At 45.0% G+C, this 23,430-nt stretch overlaps 2 protein-coding genes across 3 annotated transcripts in view; one reads left to right on the top strand and one right to left on the bottom strand.

Moving 5' to 3' along the window:
* The window catches only part of ZKSCAN1 (zinc finger with KRAB and SCAN domains 1), a 69,475-nt gene extending 55,431 nt beyond the window's left edge, over window positions 1-14,044 (top strand). Inside the window, exon 5 of the mRNA XM_037814855.1 lies at window positions 13,298-14,044. Coding sequence (XP_037670783.1) covers window positions 13,298-13,491 — 194 coding nt within the window. The 3' untranslated portion in view covers window positions 13,492-14,044. The remainder of the gene's footprint in view (window positions 1-13,297) is intronic.
* ZNF3 (zinc finger protein 3) lies at window positions 9,456-22,480 on the bottom strand. 2 transcript variants are annotated; one of them, XM_037814870.1, is made up of 6 exons: window positions 22,293-22,480; window positions 20,992-21,108; window positions 18,861-18,995; window positions 18,489-18,580; window positions 18,065-18,191; window positions 9,456-16,385 (listed from the first exon to the last, which is right to left on the bottom strand). In XM_037814870.1, exons 3-6 carry the CDS (start codon window positions 18,913-18,915, stop codon window positions 15,316-15,318), a joined length of 1,344 nt encoding a protein of 447 aa, XP_037670798.1. In that variant the 5' UTR covers window positions 18,916-18,995; window positions 20,992-21,108; window positions 22,293-22,480; the 3' UTR covers window positions 9,456-15,315. The 2 variants fall into 2 exon arrangements, with proteins under 2 accessions (XP_037670798.1, XP_037670799.1); XM_037814871.1 differs by lacking the exons at window positions 20,992-21,108; window positions 22,293-22,480 and having other exon boundaries at window positions 18,775-18,890.
* Between the last annotated feature and the right edge of the window lie 950 nt (window positions 22,481-23,430).

The raw sequence follows: 23,430 nt of genomic DNA, 5'->3' as shown, positions 1-23,430 counted from the left end.
TTGTGTGTGCCTTTAATTTCTTAGGTTTAACTGTGTACCTGTGGGTACATGTGTTGATTGCCTATCTAATATAATTTTTTAATTATATAAAACATTTACATGCTTACAATGTCAAAATTACATAACACTGTTCTTTCAGAGAAGTCTCACTTCCATCCCTAACCTTTTCATCCTGTTCCTTTCCTTACTGTTGGCTTTAGATTTATTTTTTCTACAGTTTTTTTTTTTAATTCTAGTTGTAGGTTTTCTGAAAAATTGTGCAGAAAGTATACCACCCCCCACACACATAGTTTTCCCTGTCATCAACAGTTTCCATTAGTGTGGTGACTTTGTTAAAACTGATGAAACAATATTATTATAATTATACTATTAATTCTAGTCCATTGTTTCCATTATGTTTTACTGTGTTGCACAATTCTATGATTTTAAAAAAAAATTATTCTGGTAACATATATGACAACCTAAAATATTTCCCATTTTAAACCACATTCAAATATACAATTCAGTGGTATTAGAACATTCAGAATATTGTGCTACTGATTAAATGTTCCTTTATTTTTTTGAAAATGCTTCCCCTTCTTACACCATAGCACCATACATACTATTCTGAACCTTGCTGCTTACATATAATAAAATATCCTGGAGAACGCTCCACAGGAGTATTGGAGACCTTCCTCATTCCTTTTTACAGTTAAAGAAGATTTTATTTATTTTTTAAGAAGGGGGAATTTTGAAAGCAGAGTCCACTGAAGGATGTTGCTGGAGAAGTGGTATAATCAGAAAAGAGCCTTCAATGAAGGCCAGTAAGTAGGGCAAATAGTTATGAGAAAAGATTGAAGATCTAGGAGAATGTGCAGGTTTGCTGCCGCAGTTCCAGAGCACAAATAGGAAGGGTTTGGGACTGGCAGAGGATCGGAGAGCTGGGCTGGGGCAGTGAAGTAATGAACATCATACCTGATGAAGTAGGGATGAGGTACATGGCTGACCTGGTCTTGAGGGTCTCTAAGAAGGCCCTGGAGAGTGGGGGGACCCAGTGTCAGTAGCAGCAGCTGCACTGTCTGCACACCACGCTGCCTGGAGCCTTTACCACCCTGAAAGGCTTCAGTTTGTACTCTCAAATGACCTGTGGTGGAGCTGGGCCTGGAAGCTTCTGTCTCCACAAACTTGACCCAAGGTGTGGCCCAGAGCTGGAGCCTCTGCAGCCAAGCATTCTAGCATTGTGCTTGTCTTAATGGCCAGCTATATTTAAGGTGCCAAGGATACAGTGGTGAACAAGACAGAAAGGATCCTGCCTTCCTGGAGCTTACATTCTGGTGGAGAAAGACAGGAAACAAAACACTCGCTAGACTGGTTCCATTTTGGAGGAACTAGGGTAAGTCATGTGACAGGGTCAGAGAAGGCCTCCCTGAGAAGTTAACATTTGAGCCGGCACCCGGCACCCAAAGGACCGATCAGGAGGAGCTGGTTTACAGGGAGGTCAGGGAGAAGGAATGGCAGGTACAGAGAGGCTCAGAAGCATAAATGGGCTGCAGTCGTTAGGGATGCAGGTGGGAGCCAGCGGGGCCGGGGCAGAGTGAAGAAGGGAGAGCGTGAAAGGTACAAGTCGAGACTTGGGCAGAGGCCACTTCGAGTCAGACCTGCACACAGTAAGGGGTTCAGACCTTATTCTAAGTGTGACAGGAGAGCAGAGGAGCTATGTGATGCGGTTTGCCTTGTAAAAATCACACCGGCTACCAAGGTGTTCTAGTTTGCTAAAGCTGCCGGGATGCAAAACACCAGAGATGGACTGGCTTTTATAAAAGGGGGTTTATGTGGTTACACAGTTGCAGTCTTAAGGCCATAAAGTGTCCAAGGTAACACATCAGCAATCGGGTACCTTCGCTGGAGGATGGCCAATGGTGTCCGGAAAACCTCTGTTAGCTGGGAAGGCACGTGGCTGGCATCTGCTCCAAAGTTCTGGTTTCAAAATGGCTTTCTCCCAGGACGTTCCACTCTAGGCTTCAGCTCCTCAAAAATGTCACTCTTAGTTGCTCTTGGGGCGTTTGTCCTCTCTTAGCTTCTCCAAAGCAAAGGTCTGCTTTCAAAGGCCATCTCCAAACTGTCTCTGTAAGCTGAAGCTCCTCTCTCAGTTCCAGTGCGTTCTTCAAAGTGTCCCTCTTGGCTGTAGCGCCTCTTCAAAATGTCACCCACAGCCGCACTGAGTTCCTTCTGTTTGTCAGCTCATTTATATGGCTCCACTGATCAAGGCCCACCCTGAATGGGTGGGGCTACACCTCCATGGAAATTATCTCATCAGAGTTATCACCTACAGTTGGGTGGGGTGCATTTCCATGCAAACAACCTAATCCAAAAGTTCCAACTTAATCCCCACTAATATGTCTGCCCCACAAGATTGCATCAAAGAATATGGCTTTTTCTGGGGGACATAATACATTCAAACCAGCACACAAGGGGAGAGGGATTATCAAGCGGGCATGAAAGAAAGCCGACCATTAGGAAGCTGTTATAGCCCAAGCAAGAGATGACGGTTGCTTGGGTAATAGTGATTGTATTGGTTTCCTGAGACCACCGTAACAAATAAGCACAAACTCGGTGGCTAAAAACAACATAAATTTATCTTCTCACTGTTCTGTAGACCAGAAGTCCAAATTCCAGGAGGGAGCAGGGCTGTGCTCCCTCTGGGGGCTCCAGGAGAGACTGTGTCCTTTGCCTCTAGTGGCTTCTGGTAACCGCCCTGGCATTGCTGGGTTTGTGGCCGCATCACTCGGACCTCCCCTCCCCCTGCTCCTCTGTGTGGCTCTCTCATCTGCCTTTGTCTCTTTAATAAGGACGCTTGTAATGGCGTTCAGGGCCCACTGGACAACTGGGGTAATTTCATTTCAAGTTCCTTCACTTAATCATATCCCGTAAAGACACCTTTTCAAAGTAAGGTCACATTTATAAATTCCAGAGATAAGGACTTGATATCTCTGGGGCAGCTATCTGACCTATTACAGTGGTATACCTTGGATGATATCAAGATCTATTTTAGAAGCAGATTTGATTGGGTGTGGAAGATAACGCTTACTCCATTATTCAAATTGTGCACTTCTCCATAACTCTAAGTGGATTTTTATTGCCAACATTTTGTTAGTATCCTTATATCACTCAAGGACTACATGTAGTGACAAAGCATGGGTTATAGGCTGGGTGCTGGGGCAGGAACATGGAGGCAATGATGAGTAAAATAGACAGTGACCAGGAGGGAAGTATCTCAATAGGGGAGATGTTCACTTAGCAGAGGTTTGAAGCACGAAGAAGATGAGGGTGAAACCAGTAATGAATTCCTGACACTGAGACTCACACTCCTGCTCTTCTGTTCCTCTTCTGTTCAAGCCCCACACGGCACATAGTACTATTGTGTAAAGGATGCACTCGCCGGTTCTTTTTTCTTTTTTTTTTAATTCAGTTTTATTGAAACATATTCACATACCATACGATCATCCATGGTATACAATCAGCTGTTCACAGTACAATCATATAGTTGTGCATTCATCACCACAATCTATTTCTGAACATTTTCCTTACATCAGAAAGAATCAGAATAAGAATAAAAAATAAAAGTAAAAAAAGAACACCCAAACCATCCCCCTTATCCCATCGTATTTTTCATTTAGTTTTTATCCCCATTTTTCTACTCATCCATCCATACACTGGATAAAGGGAGTGTGATCCACAAGGTTTTCACAATCACACTGTCACCCCTTGTAATCTACATTATTATATAATCATCTTCAGGAGTCCAGACTACTGGGTTGGAGTTTGGTAGTTTCAGGTATTTACTTCTAGCTATTCCAATACATTAAAACCTAAGAGGTGTTATCTATATAGTGCATAAGAATGTCCACCAGAGTGACCTCTCGACTCCATTTGAAATCTCTCAGCCACTGAAACTATGTTTTTTCATTCTGCATCCCCCTTTTGGTCAAGAAGATGTTCTCAATCCCACAATGCTGGGTCCACATTCATCCTCGGGAGTCATATCCTGCGTTTCCAGGGAGATTTACACCCCTGGGAGTCGGGTCCCACGTAGAGGGGAGGGCTGTGAGTTCACCTGCCGAGGTGGCTCAGTTAGAGAGAGAGAGTCGCCAGTTCTGTTTGATGATTAAACTGGCTACTGTGTACTGAGTCAACATGGCAGCTTACAGTGTCATGTACAGGACTTAGTGCTTCACATACATTCTGAAACTCAGAAGCATCTGCAAACCAGGAAGTATTTGTATCCCCATTCTGTACATGAGGAAACTGGCTCAGGAGTCTGGGGAGTTGGACAGGACCTCAGAACAATTAAGTGGTGGAGCTAGAATTCCCAATGAAGATCTCTCTGGCCCCAAAGCCCAGGCTCCCTGTCCATTTTCTCCAAGAGTCTTGTGAACCATTCTAGTCTTTTTGTAGAATGTTTCTTTTTCTGACCACAGAGATTAATGATATTTGCTTTTTCTATTTATTCTTAGACTTAATGTTCACAACCAAGAATGAGCTGAATATTCCTAGGTGGGGTATTTGTAAAGCAGCAGATACGAATGGAAGCTTTGAAGAGTCCTAAAAATCTATGAGCTGTTTAGAAACACAGCAGCAAAATCCAAACAGAGGAAGAAGAAAAGTATGCCCTTCCTCCAGGTTACATTCTAGTAGAGCAACCACCATTCCCAGAAAATCCCCCACTGGAGAAACAGCCTATAAAAATAAGAAAGTTGAACGAAACATCAGCATTCCCCAAGAAGAATAAATTGGGTTGCTCAGCCACTGGGAATCATCAGAAAAACCCCAGAGTAAAGAAATCCTATGTATGTAGCAACTGTGGGGAAACCTGCTGTCAGAAGTCCCACCTTATAATGCATATGAGAAAACATACGGGAGAGGTGCCCTTTGTGTGTACTGAATGCAGGAAAGCATTCACTGACAACTTGGCCCTGAAAAACATTGGAAAATCCATATGGGGGAGAAGTTGTTTAAGTGTGATGACTGTGGAAAATCCTTCAGGCAAAACTCCCACCTTATTGTACATCAAGTAATTCCTTCTAGAGAGAAACCATTTAAGTGTTGTGAATGTGGAAAAGCCTTCCAGAATTGCTTGCAGCTCCCTCAACGTAAGAAGATACACACTGGAGAGAAATCCTATTCTTGTAATCAGTGTGAGAAATCTTTCCATCTTAGTGCACATCTCACCAAACATCAGAGATTCCACACTGGAGAGAAACCTTAAAAATGTGCTCCGGTTTGCTAGAGCTGCTGTTATGCAAAATACCAGAAATGGATTGGCTTTTATAAAGGGGATTTATTAAGTTACAAATTTACAGTTCTAAAGCCATAAAAGTGTCCAAACTAAGGCATCAATAATATGATATATTCACTGAAGGATGGCCAATGGCATCTGAAAAACCTCTGTTAGCTGGGAAGGCACATGGATGGCACCTGTTGATCCCGGGTTGTATTCCACCTCCTCTCTCAGCTTCTGTGCATTCTTGGTTCTTTCTCCCAGGATGTTTCTCTCTAAGCACCTGGGGGTCCTGTCTTAGCATATCCCGGAGCAAACTCTGGGCTTCATCTCTTAGCTAAATATCCTTCTGTCTGTATCTCCAAGTATCTGTAAGCATCAGCATCAGCTCTCAGCTTCTCTCTGAAATGACTCTCTCAACTGCTCTGAGCTCCTCCTCTCTGTGAGCTCTTCTTAAAGGACTCCAGTGGCTTAAGACCCACACCAAATAGGTAGGGTAACACCTCTATGGAAATAATCTAAAGATATTACCCACAGTTGATTGAGTCACACCTCCATGGAAACAACCTAATCAAAAGTTCCAGCCTACTCAAGACTGACACATCTGCCCCCACAAAAGAGAAGCTGTGGTCACTCTGCCCAGACCCTCCAACAGCTCCCAGTGCTCTCAGGGAACGTGCCAAACTCCTTCCAGTAGCTGACAGGGCCTGGCCCGGCCTGTACCAGGTCAACCAGAGAACACAGACAGCAGGAGACATTTATTAAGAGATTTGTTGTAATGAATTGGCTTGGGTGATTGGGGTGGTGGGGTGGTGGTTGGCTAGGCAAGACCAAAATCCAGAGGGCCAGCCATCAGGAAGGGCAGTCTGGAACTCTCGGGCACAGCGGGCCCTACTATCCACAGGTGAAGTTTCTTCTTCTGGGAAGAATCAGCTCTTAAAGCCTTTGAGTTGACTGAATCAGGCCAGCCCAGATTATCTAGGATAGTCTTCCTGACTTCAAATCAACTGATTGTGGATTTTAATCACATCTAAAAAATACCTTCACAGCAAAGCCTGGGTTAACAAACTGGGGACTTGTAGGCTTGCCAAGTGGACACCTCAAACTGACTGTCACACCCCTTACCTCTTTGGCCTGATTTTGTCTTGCTTTCCCCTCTACTATTTGCTTATCTGTTGTTTCTGTCCCTACTTGAATACAGGCTCCAGGGACTTTGTTTTGTCCCCTGCAGCATCCCAGTGCCTAGAACTGTGCTTAGGCAGGTGCCCAATACATATTAATTGAATAAATGAATTAACCAAATAGATAAATTCAGCAAATGAAGGTTTCCTGTGATGCTTGAACCTCTGTCATATCAGCTTCTATCTGAACATTCACTGATCTCCAGAACCGCACCCCACCCCACCCCCAGTGGCCAGGAGGTCCCTCTTTAAGGCCATCCCGTTACCCCCTGACAACTGGGTTCATTAGAGCAAATCTCCCAGGCTGCAGCTTCACCCCTCCCCAGCCCCTGGCCCTGCCCAGCCCTCATCACCTCTCCCCTCTGATAGCCCTTCTCCAGTTCTCACGAGAGCTCTCAGAACTCTGCTGACCCCCTTCTCTAACTCCCTCGGAGGTGGCTGCCCAAAACAAGCATGATTCTCCACGTGGTCCTCGCAGGATGGAGAGGGGCTCTCACCGCCCTTGTTCTTTTAATGTAGCTTCAGATCCCAGATGCTTTGTCAGGCCCCATCAGGGCCAACCAGGGGGTTGGGGGACTGGGTCTGGCAGGGTTGTGGGTGTCATGGGGGCCCCAGGCCCCCCGTCTGGGTGGGCGGTGAGGAGGGGGCAGCTTCAGCATCTAGGGCTCCTGGTCTGTCAGCTGAGGGTCCCTCCCCTCAGGGAGGAACGTGGGATGGTCTCTTTCACTCCTCCCTCTCTAGGACCTATAACTATGTCCTAAACCTTACAGACACTTCCAGGTACTGGTGGGAATGCACTGGATCCACTCAGTCCTTCCTCCCTGGATCCTTTCTCTAGTGCTTCCTGTTCTGGTTTGCTAATGCTGCTGTTATACAAAATACCAGAAATGGATTGGCTTTTATGGGGGGGGGGGTATTTGGTTACAAATTTACAGTCTGCAGGCCATGAAAATGTACAAATTAAGGCATCAATACAAGTATACCTTCAGCGAGGGAAGGCCAATGTCGTCCAGAAAACCTGTTAGCTGGGAAGGCATGTGGCTGGCATCTGCTGATCCCGGGTTGTGTTCCAGCTCCAATCTCAGCTCCTGTGCATTCTTCAAAATGTTGCTTTTGGGGCGTTTTGTCCTCTTTTAGCTTCTCTGGAGCAAACTGTGGGCTAGCATCTCTGAAGCATTAGCAAAAGTCTGCTTTCAACGGCCGTCTCCAAAATCTCTGAGGTCCTTCTGTTTATAAGCTCTTTTATAGGACTCCAGTAATTAAATCAAGACCCACCCTGAATGGGCCGGGTCCAGATCTCCATGGAAATAATTTAATCAAATGGTTCACCCACAGTTGATTGAGTCACATCTCCATGGAAACACTCAAAGAATTCCAACCTAACTGGCACTAATACATCTGCCCCCACAAGATTGCATTAAAGAATATGGCTTTTGGTGGGACATAATATATCCAAACTAGCCCACTTCCTCACCAGGTTCTTTTCAGCACAGTTCAGACCCCCAAGTCAAGGGAATCAGTTCCACCCATCTGGAAAGTTTGGGAACAGCCTCACCTGCTGATCTTGGCACATAACGCAGTGGTTCTATCACTGCGCACCTTACCTCAGAGAGCCCGAGGACACCCTCTGCCTGTGCACAGTCCTGTGGGTTTGGTGACTTCAGTCAAAGGAACTGCTTCAGAAACCTAACCCCCAACACAACTCATCTGCTGTGTCCACACAATTTCTATGTGCACACTCTGGGCTAGGGACAGAATATGTAATAGTGAGCAAGATTCAGTTCCTGACTTCAAAGAGGTGAAAGTCTCCTATGTTTAAAAGCCTTGGTTTCTTGGTTTGTTTTAATTTTTTAAGTCCTTATCTTCTTCATTCAGTAAAATTCTGATCTACCCTCAAACTCCTAGGTTGGGCCTGAAATGCTCTGTCTGCATATCCTTATTACACCACCCACCACCACTGAAGACATCTGTTTATGGAACTCCCCCCTACTAGGCCGTAAGCTCCTGGAGGGCAGGGAATGCATCTTATTCAGAATTGCACTTCCAAGCCTAGCACTGGGCCTTGCACCTGGTAGATGCTTGGTAAGTGCTGGGTGAACTGGATCTGCACCATCACACCCAGTGCTGGCTGCCCTCCTGAGCGGCAGCGATGACCAGGTCTCATCTCTTTAAGGAAAGCACCAGCCTATGTGGCAGACCCTGCTAACTGTCCTCTAACGTCCACACCCCTTTCTCCGTATGGCAGGACAGACTTCGATCTTGGACCAGAATAAAGATGCCATGCCCCTAGGCTCCCTTGTAGCTTGGCGTGGTCATGTGAGTAAGTTCTGGACCTGGGAAGTGATATTTATAACTTCTGGGCTGTGCCCTTTAAGAGACGGAGGGAGGATGCCCTTCTTCCTTTGTTCTCCATCCTGTTGCTTGGACTATGGCTATGGTGATGAGCCACCTTGGACCACAAGGACAAGGACCACCCTGAGAATGGCAGGGCAGTGAGACAGGAGGCTGGGTCCCTGGCACCATGCTCCTGGCACAGAGTCACTATACCAACCCTAGACGATTCCACTTGAACACGATGGCCTTACCTTCCTCTTGGCTTGACTAAACTTTAGACAGGCGTCTCCTCATTCCAGACCTCTGACCTCCCTCTCACCCCGGTCCTTAGCACTATCTGGGTGCCAACAGGCACTGTATTAATCAAGGTTCTCCAAAGAAACAGAACTGATAGATTACACACACACACACACACACACATATATGTAAATATTTTGAGATTTATTATAGGAATTGGCTCATGTGACTGTGGGGATTGGCAAGTCCCAATTCCATAGAGCAGACTGCAAGTTGGGAGCTCTGATGAAGGTTTCAATAAATTCTCCAGGAAAAGCTGGCTGGCTGAAGTAGAGATAGAAATTCTTCTTTCTGACTGCTGACATCATTTCTCCTTTAAGGCCTTCAACTGATTGAATGAAACTTCTCTCATTGCTGAAGGCAGTCTCTTTTTGTTAATTGTAGATGTAATCAGTCATAGGTGCAATCAAGTGACTAAGGATTTAAATCCACAAAATATCCTCCCAGTAGCAATCAGGCCAGTGCTTGCTTATCAAACAGCCAAAAACCATAATCTAGCCAAGCTGACACAGGCACCTAACCAAGGGGTCCTTCATCTCCCTCTCTTTCTCCTCTGCCCCTTACAAGATCCAAGAGGCCTAATAACAGCAAAAGAAAACATTCCAAACCAAATGACCCCAAAAGCAAACTCAGTAAACCACTCACCCACCCAGTATTAACCCCTCCTAACGCCCTCCAGCACTTTTCTTCTGGCCCACCCCAGCCTTTAAAAACCCTGCTGCTCTTTCTCTCAGTGGAGCTGACGTCCATCCTCTCTCCCCTAATGCAACAGCACTTAAATCAAGTTTTCCTTGCCTGCTTAATACGGCCCAGTGCAACTTTTTCTTTGACATTCTCTAGACTGAGAAATACACCGGAGACAGAAATACACATCTCTCTTGAAGTTTAAGTCACTATTACTTTGGGTCTCTATTACAGCAGCCAAATCTATATTCTATCTAAACTAATATGTTCATCAGACAGTGAATGCCTAAAGCGATATTCTAATTATTATAGCCATCCAAATTAGGGTAGTGGTTATGCTAGCTGGATAAGTAGAAAATATTCAATATAATTCTTTAGCTGGCAAATGTTTAGTATAGTCTTCAATAGGCAAAAGAAAAAAAAAACTGTTTATTAAGATCACCTCACTCAAGCAGTCTTGAGTTATTCTAAGCATAAAAAGCCCTTGTTAAAATAACTTGCTGTTGCTCTAATCTCAACAATACAAAACTTATTCTCTGTTCCCGGGAACTTTCCCAGCATTGTCTGCAGGAGGATACAAGGGATATCACCATATGGTTCGATAATCAATTGCTTCTTAAAAAACAAGCCTGAATGAGGGGAGGACTTCAAGATAACAAGAGAGTCTGACCAAACAGCTTTCTCTCTCATATTTTTTTTCCCTTCTGCTTTCTTCTGAATTCTGGCCATTTCTTTCTCTGTTTGGGGTTATAAAAGCCCAAACAACTCTTCTCACTCTGAACTGGTCTTGGAAAGTTTTTTTTTTTTTCCCTCCAGTTCCTTGTTGATGCAACTTCAATAAACTTTCTCATCAAAGCAAAGAAACTTGTTTCTCTGATGCAAGATCAGGCGGGCCTGACTATTTAGGACTGTGTTTTCTAATGGTAACAGTGATTTGCCTTTTTGGATAGAAACTGTGAGAACCTAAGGCAGAAATGGTCCAGAAGACATCCCAGGCAGTACCCCCACTCCCAGCGGAAGTGCCTCTAAATTCTCCTCCTTCATCTCTTGATGCTTTTCTTGCTTCAGTTGCAATTTCAGTTCAACGAGTTCTCCCGGATTCATCCCTCCTTGGTCCCCACTGCCTTCACCCTGGCCTAGGCCTTATGGCTTCATAACTTGCCTATGGGAGGCTCTCGCTGGGCTCCTCCCTCACATCGTGGCTCAGCTTTCACCCCAGCCCCAGCAGACTCACCTGGCCTTCTGAGACACGCCCGCCCTTCCCTCATCTGCCTTTATCAACTGCCAGCCTTTCCTTGACACAAGGCCTGGCATATAGTGTGTATTTAATAAATACTTCTTTAACCGAATGAAACACAATACTTATTTCTCCACCTATCTTTAGTTAAACAGCAGGAAAGCTCTCACCCATGCCCTTGTGCTTCATCTATCCGTGTTCTCAATTTAGCTTTAATGCTATTGCCTCAAAGAAACCTGTGGGATCACCATAGGCCTTATCCATCCCCAAGCAGATCCTAAGTGGCTTTCTTCTCATCTCCCCTAATATTTTATATGTAGAGAGGCAACACAGTGGTGACATTAAGAGCCCATACTCAGGAGCCAGACTGCCCAAGTTTGAATCCCTATCCCTGTTCTGCTACTTACTGGCTCTGTAATGTTGGGCAAGTTACTTAACCTCCCAGTGCCTCAGTTTTCTCATCTATAAAATAGGAACATCAATACATTACCACCACAGATGATTGTTGTGAAAACAAGTTGGTGCATGTAAAGTAGTCAAAACACTGCTTAGTACCCAGGTAAGCAGTCTCTAAATATCAGCTATCATCATAATTACTGAACCTCTCCTGGCATCACACTGTCTTGTATTATCGATACATGCTTGATAGCTTCCATTAGACCAGGGCATCCTTCAGTGCAGGAACCAGGGCTCATTCATCTTTGTATTCACTGCAGTACAATCATTTACTTGTTGAACTGCCGTTAAAGAACTCCAAGGATCAGCCAGAGAGGGGGCGCCTGGAGCGGGAGTGGGAGAGCGCCCTGTGGTTGGGGGGGTGGCCCGATGGGGTGGATAAAGCCTAGGCCACCCTTTACTATGTGCCTTGGGACGCCCTTCCCCTCCCCCTTCCTTCCTTCTTCCCTGAAAAAAGGGAATCAAAATGGGGGCAATGATTGTACCTTCCTCACTGCCAGGTTCTGAGGATTAAATGAGTTCACGCACAAAGCACTTAGAACAATGCCTGATACACAGAAAGTGCTCAGTAAGTGTTACCTTATTACTTTCTCTCTTTCTTAATATTACTTTTTCTGATTATGAAAGCAGTACATAATTTGTGGTGGAAAAGTGCGAAAATGTAGGAAAAAAACCTACACCAGTGAGTCAGATGTATAAACAGTAAGTAACAGGTGGGGGATAAGCACAATAATCAAAGTCTGGACAAGACACACGGGGGAGGGGGAATATGCAATGGCCTAGGAAGGCTCCACAGAAAAGGTGACGCTTACGATAAGGTTTTCAAAGACGGGTAGGAGTTTGCCGGGTGGACAGGTGGACAAGGCAGGAGGGTATTCAGGAAGAAGGAAAAGCACGTGCAAAGGCCTTAAACAGCGCTCTGTCTGGGTAGCTGTCGTTTTGCAAAGCTCCTGTGTAGACAGGAGGGGAGAAGGGAGTCAGGGAAAGCGGAGGCTAGGAGCTAAAACCAGGATGTAGGCAGGGATAGGAAAATGATATATAACTGGGGTTTTGACCTAAGGGATGAGAAGGAGCCCCTGAAAGGTTCTGAGAGGTGAGGTATGTATGCCAACCTGCATTTGAGAACAAGAGATCATGCAGAGGGATGAAGGGACAGATCGGAGGTGAAAGAAATTGGAAGCAAAGAGACCTCCTATAAGGCTGGTGGTGCTGGAGTCCAGGAAAGAGTTAAGGCAGGCCTAGGGCTTCAGAGCAAGGAGGAAGAAAGGGCCAGTCAGATATTGATAAGCTGTAGGGGCGACGAGTTGGAAAAAAACAATACATCCAGAATCATTCTGGGGTTTGGGACCTGGCTGACTGGGAGGCTGGTGATACTGGCAACCAGAGTAGAGAATACAAAAGGGCAACACCTTGCCACTCCTCAGAAAACCACTCTGGTGACCTTCATACACAGTAAAAAGTCCATGTAATTCTAACTCATTAAAAAATCTTCAGTTCTTCATTACTGAATGGATTTCAGTAATACATCTGACTGGACTTTCCTTCATTTTGTGAAATAGAAAAGATTCAAACTCTCTTTATAAACAATTTATGAAAATACCTTTGGGGAGCTTTTAAAAACCATATATTCACTAAAAAGGACTCTGTTCTCTACCACCCTCCATGTCTAAAATGTTCAGTATCAAGGCGTTTCCCTCAGTTGGAAATGTTTCACACATCTTTTCTCAGAACTACTAGATTTGGATCTCAAAACACAGGCATGACCTGAAAGCAATTTCATCATAGCTAAAATTGCTTTCATTATAGCTGAAAATGTCCTTGGAAATCTTGTCTATCTCTCTCATTTTACAGATGATTACACAGTGTTGCTTGAGGAGGCAAAACCAGAAGCTAGCTTTGGAACTTTCAAGGAGGCAGAATCCAGTTCAATCTCCAGCAGTTGGAATGCTGAGCAGGGGAATCACTCACGAGTGCACTCACGAGCCTCTCACCTGGAAGATACAGCAGATGGCCATCCATCAGGGACGCTGGTGTTTCTGTACTGAGTGAGGCGTAGAACTTGATGGTTTGTAAGATCCCTTTTCACTCTGATTTTTAAGGAGACTCAGATTTTTTTCTGAGTCTGGAGACAAGGAGCTGGAGCAAGATGTGGGAACATTATGAACACATTCATGTGCATGAAGACAGGGTGTGTATCGGACCATGGGCTGGCTTGAATTGCCAGCAAACATTATTTTCTATTGTATTATGGTAAGCTTCTTTCAGACCATGAGGGCTGTTTTGGTCTTGATACATTACATTGTATAGTCAGTTATGGCCTGTTAATGCTTCTGTGAACTATTTAGTTTATCAAACCAAGAAATTCAAATACAAATACACCAACAACGAAGTACTCCCACCAGGGGTCCCATGCCCAATACCAACTTCACAGACTGGGTACTGGTCTTAAGTATCACACCAAACAGAACAAGCAGCTTATGAAAGCATCAGCAAGGGCATCAAGGTGGGAGTGACAGTGTAAATGACTGAGAGGTGAGAGATGGCCTGGGGCAAAACCTAGAGGAATATGATCATCTGGAGGGAAAGGGAAATCACAACTAAGAGAAATAGTTGTCTGTAAAAAAAAAAAAAAAAAAACCTTATGGGTAATTTTCATTATGGTTACTAATGTTTCCTGCTTTTACTGAAATAATCTGGCTCCTGCACAAAAACACACTCAATCTTTCCTTCTGAAAAACTATTCTGTTTAATAGTGCACTTCATTTTTTACTACAGGATGAACAGGATTGGGAAAACAAAATGAAAGACCACCCTTCAGTTGGGACAACTTGGGGAGTCCCATCCTAACCCAGCAGAGCCCTGCCGTCATGCTCAGCCAGCAGCTTCCTCCTCTTGGGTGCTGCTCTCTATTTGTCACTCCTCGGCTGGTGAAGAGGCAGGTGGCATCAGGAGAGGTCCGGCTGTCAGGGCCAGATGTCACAGGGGACAGGAGGTGGGGAAAGCTGGCTGCATGAGCTCCTTAAAGGCAACCTTAGTAATCAGGGGTCTGGATTAAATCACTTCATCACAGGAGTGGTAGGAGGAAGAAAGGAAACAGATGCCATGCTAAATGCTTCTGATATTCTACCCTCAGGTTAGACTCACTCATTAGTTGGATTTCCCAGTCCTAGTACAACAGGGAAGCATAAGGGCTCATCCTATGATATTGCTAGACTGCTCTTGGAAACTTAGTCTTGCTGCTGCAAGAGCCTTAAAGGATACAGACATCACAGAAAACCTTTCTTGGGGTCTTTTACCTCTCTCAATAAAACAGCATATCCCTCAGCATCAAATTTCCATACTTAATGGAATTATGAAACAAGAGTACATTCCTCATGAAAACTTGAAGCTAGATTAGGAGCAGTGGCTTTGAAATACAGCCCCTAGTTTCCCCTTCCTAGCAAGTAACAGGACCTGGAACATTGGTTCTACTGCCTTCTGTGCTCACTATATTGATTCCAACTAGAGGAATCCTTGGAATTTTTTTTCCTACTGTGCTTCAAACTCCACCTTGGAAGAAAAGGATCCTCCGGAGAAAAATGGTTTAGTGCAATCTCCCTTCCAAAGTGGGCAATCAGTCCCAGAGCCTCCCCCTATTCCCAGCCCTTGATCTGCTGCTGGCCTCAGAATTTGTCAAGGCTGCTTTCACTCCTGGGGAAGTTCACTAGGTCACGGTCCCTCTGCCAGGATGATTTGCCGAATTTATCACATTCTCTAAAGTGAAAGGTTTGAGTTAGAAGGAACACATCCTAAGTTTTTCATACTTATACAGTAAGGCAAGAGCTCTTTAGATTCAGGGCAAGTGAGGAAAACAGGTACGTAGATCTCTTTCATGTAGACTCTCTGATATTTAATTCAGCAGTATCTCTGAGAGAATTTTTGCTCATACCCATTACATTCAAAGGCTTCTCTCCAGTGTGAATTCTCTGATGGCGAACAAGAGCTGAACTATACCTGAAGGCTTTCCCACATTCACTACATTCATACGGATTCTCCCCCGTGTGGATTCTTTGATGCTGAATAAGGCCTGAACTATAGGTAAACTTTCCTCCACATTCCATACATTCGTAGGGCTTCTCTCCAGTGTGGATTCGCTGGTGCTGATAGAGGTGTGAGCTCTGGCTGAAGGCCTTCCCACACTCGTTACATTCATAGGGTTTCTCTCCAGTGTGGATCCTCTGATGGTGAATAAGGGTGGAGCTCCTACTGAAGGCCTTCCCACATTCATTACAGGCATAGGGTTTCTCTCCAGTGTGGATTCTCTGATGATGAGTAAGGGTGGAGCTCCAGCTAAAGGTTTTTCCACACTCATTACATTCATAAGGTTTTTCTCCAGTGTGGATTCTCCGATGCAGAATAAGAGCAGAGCTACAGCTAAAGGTCTTCCCACAGTCATTACATTCATAAGGTTTCTCACCAGTGTGGATTCTCTGATGCTGAATAAGATGTGAGCTCTGGCTGAAGGCCTTCCCACACTCATTACATTCATAGGGTTTTTCCCCAGTGTGGATTCTCTGATGTTGAATAAGGTCTGAAGTTCGATTAAAGCTCTTGCTGCATTCATCACACTTATGGGGTCTATCTCCCATAGGAAGTCTCTGATGGGAAATAAGGTTGGAATTCACAGTGAAGCCATTTCCAAAACCATTAAATTTCTCTCTTCTCTCTCCCATGGGGGTTAGCTTTTCCTCAGCTGTCACTTGATCAAAATCTTGTATCTTCCTACTCAATCTTTCGCCAGAGGAGTTCCCCAGCTGCCTCTTTAAACTGACTTCTTGTTCATAGGCTTCTTCAAACTTAAGACCCTGAGAAATACCCTTTTGGAATCTTCCCAATAGCACCCCATGTGATCCTGTATCTTCAGAAATTTCTTGATCATTCTCAGTTCTGGTCTCACCATCTGGCACAATAAAAAATGCAAATTGTCACTTGCTCCTTGTGGAAGGAAGAAGAAACACCAAAGGACAGGATAATCAAGTGACTAACGGTCACAGTGCTTAAAGTGCATGCCTTTTACATGCCTGCACAGAGGCCCACCTGGCATGTGTGCAGCTAAGGCAAAAATAAGATATTTGGGCTGAGGAAATACGGAAAGAGAAAGAGAACAAAATCAAGGATAAAAGAACTAGAAGAAAAGTACAGAGAAAGCTGAGTATGTAAGGAAGGTCAGATGGGTCAGGCAAAAAGGCAGGGAGTCAAATAGAGAAGAGGAAGGACATGCTGCTTAATGAAGTAAAACAGTCCTCAGAGAGGTCAGAGACTGTAGATATAACTAGGGAGACGATAACTAAATAACAGCAGCTTAAGAATGACAGGGGAGAGCAAACACCAGACACTAAACATAGGAGAGTGGGGAAGGAGAAGCATGAGGAGCAGGACTGAAGGCAGCAGCAGGATGGGGTGGGGGAGCAGCAAGGGTGAGGACCCTGGTGACCCCTGCAAACCCCCAGTGAAAAGCACCTCATATTTACAGTCATGCCACACATGCCAAATCCATGGTAACAAGGGAAAGACAGAGTTCAGTCCAGCTCCAGGTCTATGTCTACAAGGCTATGCTCATGTGGCTGAGGACAGCAATCTCAGTGTTTGATTTCTCTCTTCATTTCCACTACTTTGGAGTTTGTAAAGGGAACTTCAGGCATAGCAGCTAAGTGTAAACATTCTAGATAGCATTTTTAATTTATCAATATTTTCAAAAGGAAGACAGGTAAGTAAGTGTTTGAGACAGACAGAACTGTTTCTCCCTCACCTGTACTGGGACCTCTCAGGACCTCTCTGTTCTCAGTTCCCTTCAAACCCAGGACCCTTGGCTCTTCCTCTCACTCCAGCTGAGAGATCATGTCAGGATTCAGAAATGAGAATCCTGCTCATGGGGAAAGACATGGGACAGGGAGATTTATGTTGCTCACACTGAGCAGTCCCAGAACTCAAGCCCAGACCCATGATCTGCAGGGGGCAAAGGGAGAGAAAGAACATATACAGGGAGGTCTCAAATGGGAGTTAGGAGGACTCCCTGGCACCACTCAGGAAAATGTTCTCACCAGAAGTGGAACAAAAGATGAGGAAGAGTCTAAATCCAAAAGGGTAAATAAGAGACTAATTTCTCCCTAAAACAAGTTTAAATTTCTACAAGAGCAATAGTTGTAAAAGGTCCCCAGAATAAAGCAAAAAGTCACTAGAGAGAATGAATGCAACAGAGCAGGGGGGAGGTAGACCGAGTCCCAGAACATTCACTCAGGCACAGAGCAGTGTCACACATTCAGGGATCTCGATGTGCTAATCTTTTGTAAAAGTCTCTAGATTATGTATTAAGTCCTGAGAATAACAAGGAAAAAGTACTAGATTTGGAATTAAAAGACCAGGGTTCGAATTCTGTCCCTCACTAGCTATATGACCATGTGGAAAGCATTTAATACTTCTGACTTCACTTTCCTCACCTACAAAAATGAAGATAATACCAGCAATTTTCTGAGACTAAGTCAATCCTGAGCTTATTGTTTTCAGTGACTGGATTGTTACCAGCAAGCAAGGAAGCAAGAAATGCCAAGAGATTTCTGTGGAGAAAGCATAAGTCCTTACCCAGTGAGAACACATTTCCATAATTCTCCAGCATCACATCCCTGTAGAGGTCCCTCTGAGCAGGTTCCAGACGTTTCCACTCCTTCCGGATGAAATATACAGCTACATCTTCAAATGTCACCAAGTCCTGAAACAACACATTCTTGCATGCAATTTCTGGGTAAGGGATGGAACTGGAAGCACCAAATAGTAACTCTGGATGGGGATGAATAACGGGTATTGAGGAAGTGGGGGAAAGGAGATTAGGGTAGAAGAGGAAAGACAGAGAATCCAAGATACAATGTGAAACTCTACTAGAGAGCCGAAAAGGACCATGGTCTTGAAAGAGAGAACTATGGTTTGGGGCACCAATGGGACAACACTGTACAAAAAATTTCCACAAAGGGAAAGGAAAAGAAGAAGGATATAGGGAGCCACAGCTCACCTGAGACTTGGCCTTTAGGAGTGCAGCTGCCAACATCTCATCCCCAAGGCTGTCCTTGTCAGAAAATGCAGGAACTTTTGAGGAAGGAAGAGCTGATGGACAATAAAAGATGCCCATGAATGAATATCATTTGTTCTCTGGCCTCCCAACCTGCTGACTTCCCAGTCCACAGAAAACTCATGGGGCCCATTATAAAACCTATTAAGCAGTACATTATTTATTGGTTTCTGTCAGCTACCCCACTGGGCTGTGAACTACTGAATGGCAAGGACTGTGTCTTACTCACCTTTGTGGTCTAGGGCCTAACCTGGTACTTGGTGAGTAAAAGACTTCAATAAATGATTCTGAAAGATGAATACAAGAATTCCTCACCACTCTCAAGCAGGGCCTGAGGTTCCTGAGATACATGATCAGCCTGAGTTTCCATGGGTAGGGCCAGAAGCTCTGGCTCTCTGGTCTCCTATCCGCAGACTCAGCAGGAAGCAGGTTTCAAATGGGAATGAAGGACTGCAGGAGCAAAAGTTCAAGGTTCAAAGATAATTAGAAACAACAACTGAATACCGAAAAAGGAGAACTAGCATTTCAGTCAGTGCCTGAGAACAGCAAGAGGAAACAGCTAGTAGGACTCGTCTTAGATACTAGTAACAATATACCCCTACTCTCTGTAACGAGACTACCATAGGGACCACAAAAAGGCCACAAGTTCCTCCACAGTATCCCACCTTTGGCTCCCCCTACCCCTCTGAGTGCTATTTATAACACCAAAAAAACTGAGGAGCACCAGAGCCAAATAATGACATTAACAGAATTAAATACTAAGCAACTATTGAAAATGAAAACTATCAGATGTATTGAAAGGTTTATGTAATATAAAGTGAAAAGGGTAAATTGGAAAAGAATGTGCTCACACAGATTACAAAAATGTACATACATCATATCAACTTTTAAGAATACTGGGGGTATTGAATAAAGCTAACCATTTACACAGGAGAAAAAACCTCATAAACATGAGAATTGGTAGGGAAAAATAAACATACTTCATGAGGTTTCTACTGTTATTTTAAGTTTAGATGTTATCCTTAGAGGAACAGGACCAAGAAATCACACCAAATTAATAAAGATCAGAGAAAATTTCCATGAATTCTCTCTCATATTCCCATTTTCTCTATATACATCTGTCTCTCATTTTTAAAAACCCTAGCTATCTCACAGTGCTAGGGCAAACAGCTCAGATCTTGTAAGGTAAATGCCTCCTGCCATTCCTTTCTTTCTAAGACCATTTTCTGCTTCTGGTCTCAGCAATAGGGGGAGATTATTGAGGAACTTGGGGCCTTTTTGTGATCTTTGTGGCAGTCTCATTACAGGAAACTATACATATTCATCAGGATCTAAAACACTAGTCCCAGCTGCTTGGTTTCTTCCCTCCAAGAAGGCAGTAGCCTTCTTTTCCCTCCCTTCTCTCATAACAAATTTCTTTAGATCAGAATAGGAGTCCCTAAAGCAGGGACCAATTGAAACAAACAAAAAAAAAACAAACAAAAAAACAAGATTCTTTATTACTTCGTTTTTATCCCTACTAATTTTAGTAGATACAATGAACATTAGCCTCTAGCCTAAGGTTTGGATCTCAAGTAGAAGTTTCCACTTCATGCTTAAACACTTTGGCAAGAATCAGTAGATATACAACAGGTCCAACATTCACCAGAGCATTTTTCCATTAGGTAAGAGCTTGGGGAAATACTGGATTTTGTCTATGTCCCTGTCTTTATCTGTTGATTCATTTGGTCCTAAAACAAACTTTTGTTGAGTGCCAACTACTTTACAAGCAGTACAAAATGAAGAATGCAAAAAGTATTTGTTTCATTGTTACAGACTGTTACACTCCCATAGGGTAAAGGGAGATGGGTCTGTCTGAGCTAATCTGTGGGGGTCACTAGAAGTTCAGAAAACTCTATTCTTTAGGCAGCAGGGGGTACAGAATGCCCAACACCAAAGCCATCACACAGGTAGAAAGCTCTGAATCAGTAATGAGCCAGGACCACTGGAAAAGGAGGTGACACACTCTCTGGTAACCATCACCTCCCTGCTGGGCTCCTTCAAGTCTGTCCCAGAGCCACCCATCTTTTTCCCTAACAACCACCGCTACAATTTCCAGAACTACGTATGAACAGTTACTCCCAACAAATCAACTCTCAGCTCAAAGTCTCCTTTCTCCTTGGAAAGGAAAGTCTGAGCTCTGACTCCACTGGAAAAGGGAACACTCTCTGTCACAGCTGGGTTAACTAAAGCTGGAACTCAAAGGCATATTGTTGAGAACAATTCTCCAGTGTCTGGATCGGTAAACAATGTTTCTCACAAAAAGGAAACTCTCCACTGATCCCCCTGGGCTTCAGCTCCAACATGGGCCCTTCCCCTGCTCTGCTGCCAACCCCGGTCCCTGGAGCTGCTCCTGGGGTCAGAGAAAGATGACCAGGCAGTGAGAACAAGTCATGGAAAGCGTTACCTGCTGGATTCTTCCCTTCTTTGGAGTTAGCCCCTAGCAGGCCAAGGTAGCAATTACTGGAAATCTGGTAACTTCTGTTCAAGTTCCTGGGTATTCTGATTTTAGTTGATGACAAAGCTGCATAATTAAAAAAAAAAAAAAGGAATTTAAAATATTCATGTAAATGTCATGTCAAACTTAGATATTTAGCAATAAGAAAGATAAAGACGGCATAAGCTAATAAATGCTGATTAACACCACAACTGGTTGCACCTCTGGAAAGAGCTGGTAGGGAACTGAAAGTTCTCCAGGTCAACCATTCATCCCGGTGTAGGAAACTCAGGACCCTAATGTTCAGCCAGCTCGCTGGCCGGATGTTCCCAACTACTTCAGCAGGGGTCTGTTCCATTGTTGCATAGCTTAGCCCGGAGAGAGATACTAAGTTGAAAATGTCTTCTTGGACTTTGACCTCACAGAGGCCTAGTGCCCTATAGGCATTGGATAATACAATCTTCTCCTTTCCACAGGAGTATCCAACAAAAACTTGAAACTAAATGGTGCCCACCGTTTAGACTTCTCTTCTTGGGGATAAATACCTCTAGTTCCTTTCATTATGTCACAGATCTCAGGCTCTTTGTCCTGTTTATCCTCCCGTGGAGTTTACACACACCTCTTAGTGTAAACTCCGGTCTGTGTTAATCACACTTTGGAAGTGGATCAAGTGGATCAAATTAGGATCTAACAGAGGGAAAACGGGAGTCGCAGACAGTTGCATCACTCTCCCCTAAAAGATTCGATTTACTTGGCTCCTGCGGGCTTATTTTCGCAAGTTGAGTTTGCACCCCCCCGCCCCCAAACCTAACTGCGCACTCTTCATAGACTTCTTAATCCCTTCCGATTCGGCTAAGTCAAAATGGATCGCCTCTCCCGCCACGGGCAAATAATTGTGTTAGCATCAAATAAAAGCGCTGGGAGAGCTACCAAGTTAGGGTCGCCGTCAGCAGCTGTTTTAAAGAGGGCGAAGGACGCCGCTACAGCCACACCGGAACTTTTAAGTGGTCGAACTAGGCACTGTTTAAGTCACAAATCCAGAACCGGAGCCCCTTTTCCCCTCCCCGCACAGGGCCGCGCTCCGAGATGTGCCTGGGGCACTGGAGCTTCTAACAAGCCGGGACTGCCTGCAGGGGAGGGAGGGGCGCCTCCCGCTCCCTTCCCCGGACGGGCCTGGGGGCCCCGCGGGCCACAGCGGCACGGACACCACCCTCTTCCCCGGCGACCACAGACTCCGTCTCACCGCGCGCCCTGGGGGCGGCCGGACTCACCCTGAGGGCAGGGACAGGAGACTTGGGGGGGGGGGGCCGGACTCGGACCAGGCCCTGGTGGACCCTATCACAGACCCACACACCGGGGACAGAACAAAGAACGGAAGTGCCATCCGTTTCGCTTCCGGGTCGGTCTTTTTCATTATCCTCCATACCCTCGTACCCCCCCCACCCCGCAAACGCCCACGGGTTCTGTCTAGGAAGATGGGAGGTCTTCGCCTCTCTGTGGTTCGCTGACTAAGGACCTCTGACGGGCGGTGAGGGTGGAGATCCGGGGCACTGACGCGGCACTCGGGAACCTATCGGCCCCCCCTGCCGGCTACACCGCCCTCGGACCCAGAGAGAAGAAAGGTTCGTGGGCCGGGGTCTCGGCGCGCCCTCTGCCGGAGGTGGGCGGGGCGGCCGCGCAGTGGGCGGGCCCAGCGGCCGCGGCCTTCCGGTGTCAGGGCGCATGCTCGCGCGCACGGTGCCGCGGACAGGGGCTGTGGAGAGTGAGAGTGAGGGGTCGGGAGTGGGGACACGGCAAGGGTTCTGCCCTGGTCACCCCTAGTCTCAAGTAGACCTGCAGCAAACAGGACGACTCTTGAAGGTTTCATCAAAAGAAAACTTTACTCTTATTTGAAATTTGCTTCCAAACGACACAAGTCTTTTGCTTGTTGCATGTAAAGATGCTCCTTTAATTAAAATCCGAAGAAAACGCCCCAGCCCATCAGAGAGTTTACGTGAGGACAAAACCTGTACAAGTGATGAGAGCAGAAAAAGGCTAAGAAAGGTACAGATCAAAGGAAAATACACAGGAAAATACTGTAAATGTAAGGAACATGTGAAATGCTTTAGGGAAATGAGGGGCAAGGGTTCCTGGTTCACTCACTTTTTTTTTTTTTTTTTTTTAAATATTAATTTTATTGAGATATATTCATATACCACGCAGTCATACAAAACAAATCGTACTTTCGATTGTTCACAGTACCATTACATAGTTGTACATTCATCACCCAAATCAATCCCTGACACCTTCATTAGCACACACACAAGAATAACAAGAATAATAATTAGAGTGAAAAAGAGCAATTGAAGTAAAAAAGAACACTGGGTACCTTTGTCTGTTTGTTTCCTTCCCCTATTTTTCTACTCATCC

Source organism: Choloepus didactylus, chromosome 21 (assembly GCF_015220235.1).
Source record: "Choloepus didactylus isolate mChoDid1 chromosome 21, mChoDid1.pri, whole genome shotgun sequence".
Taxonomy (NCBI): Eukaryota; Metazoa; Chordata; class Mammalia; order Pilosa; family Megalonychidae; genus Choloepus; species Choloepus didactylus.
This window is presented reverse-complemented; position numbering and strand designations above follow the sequence as displayed.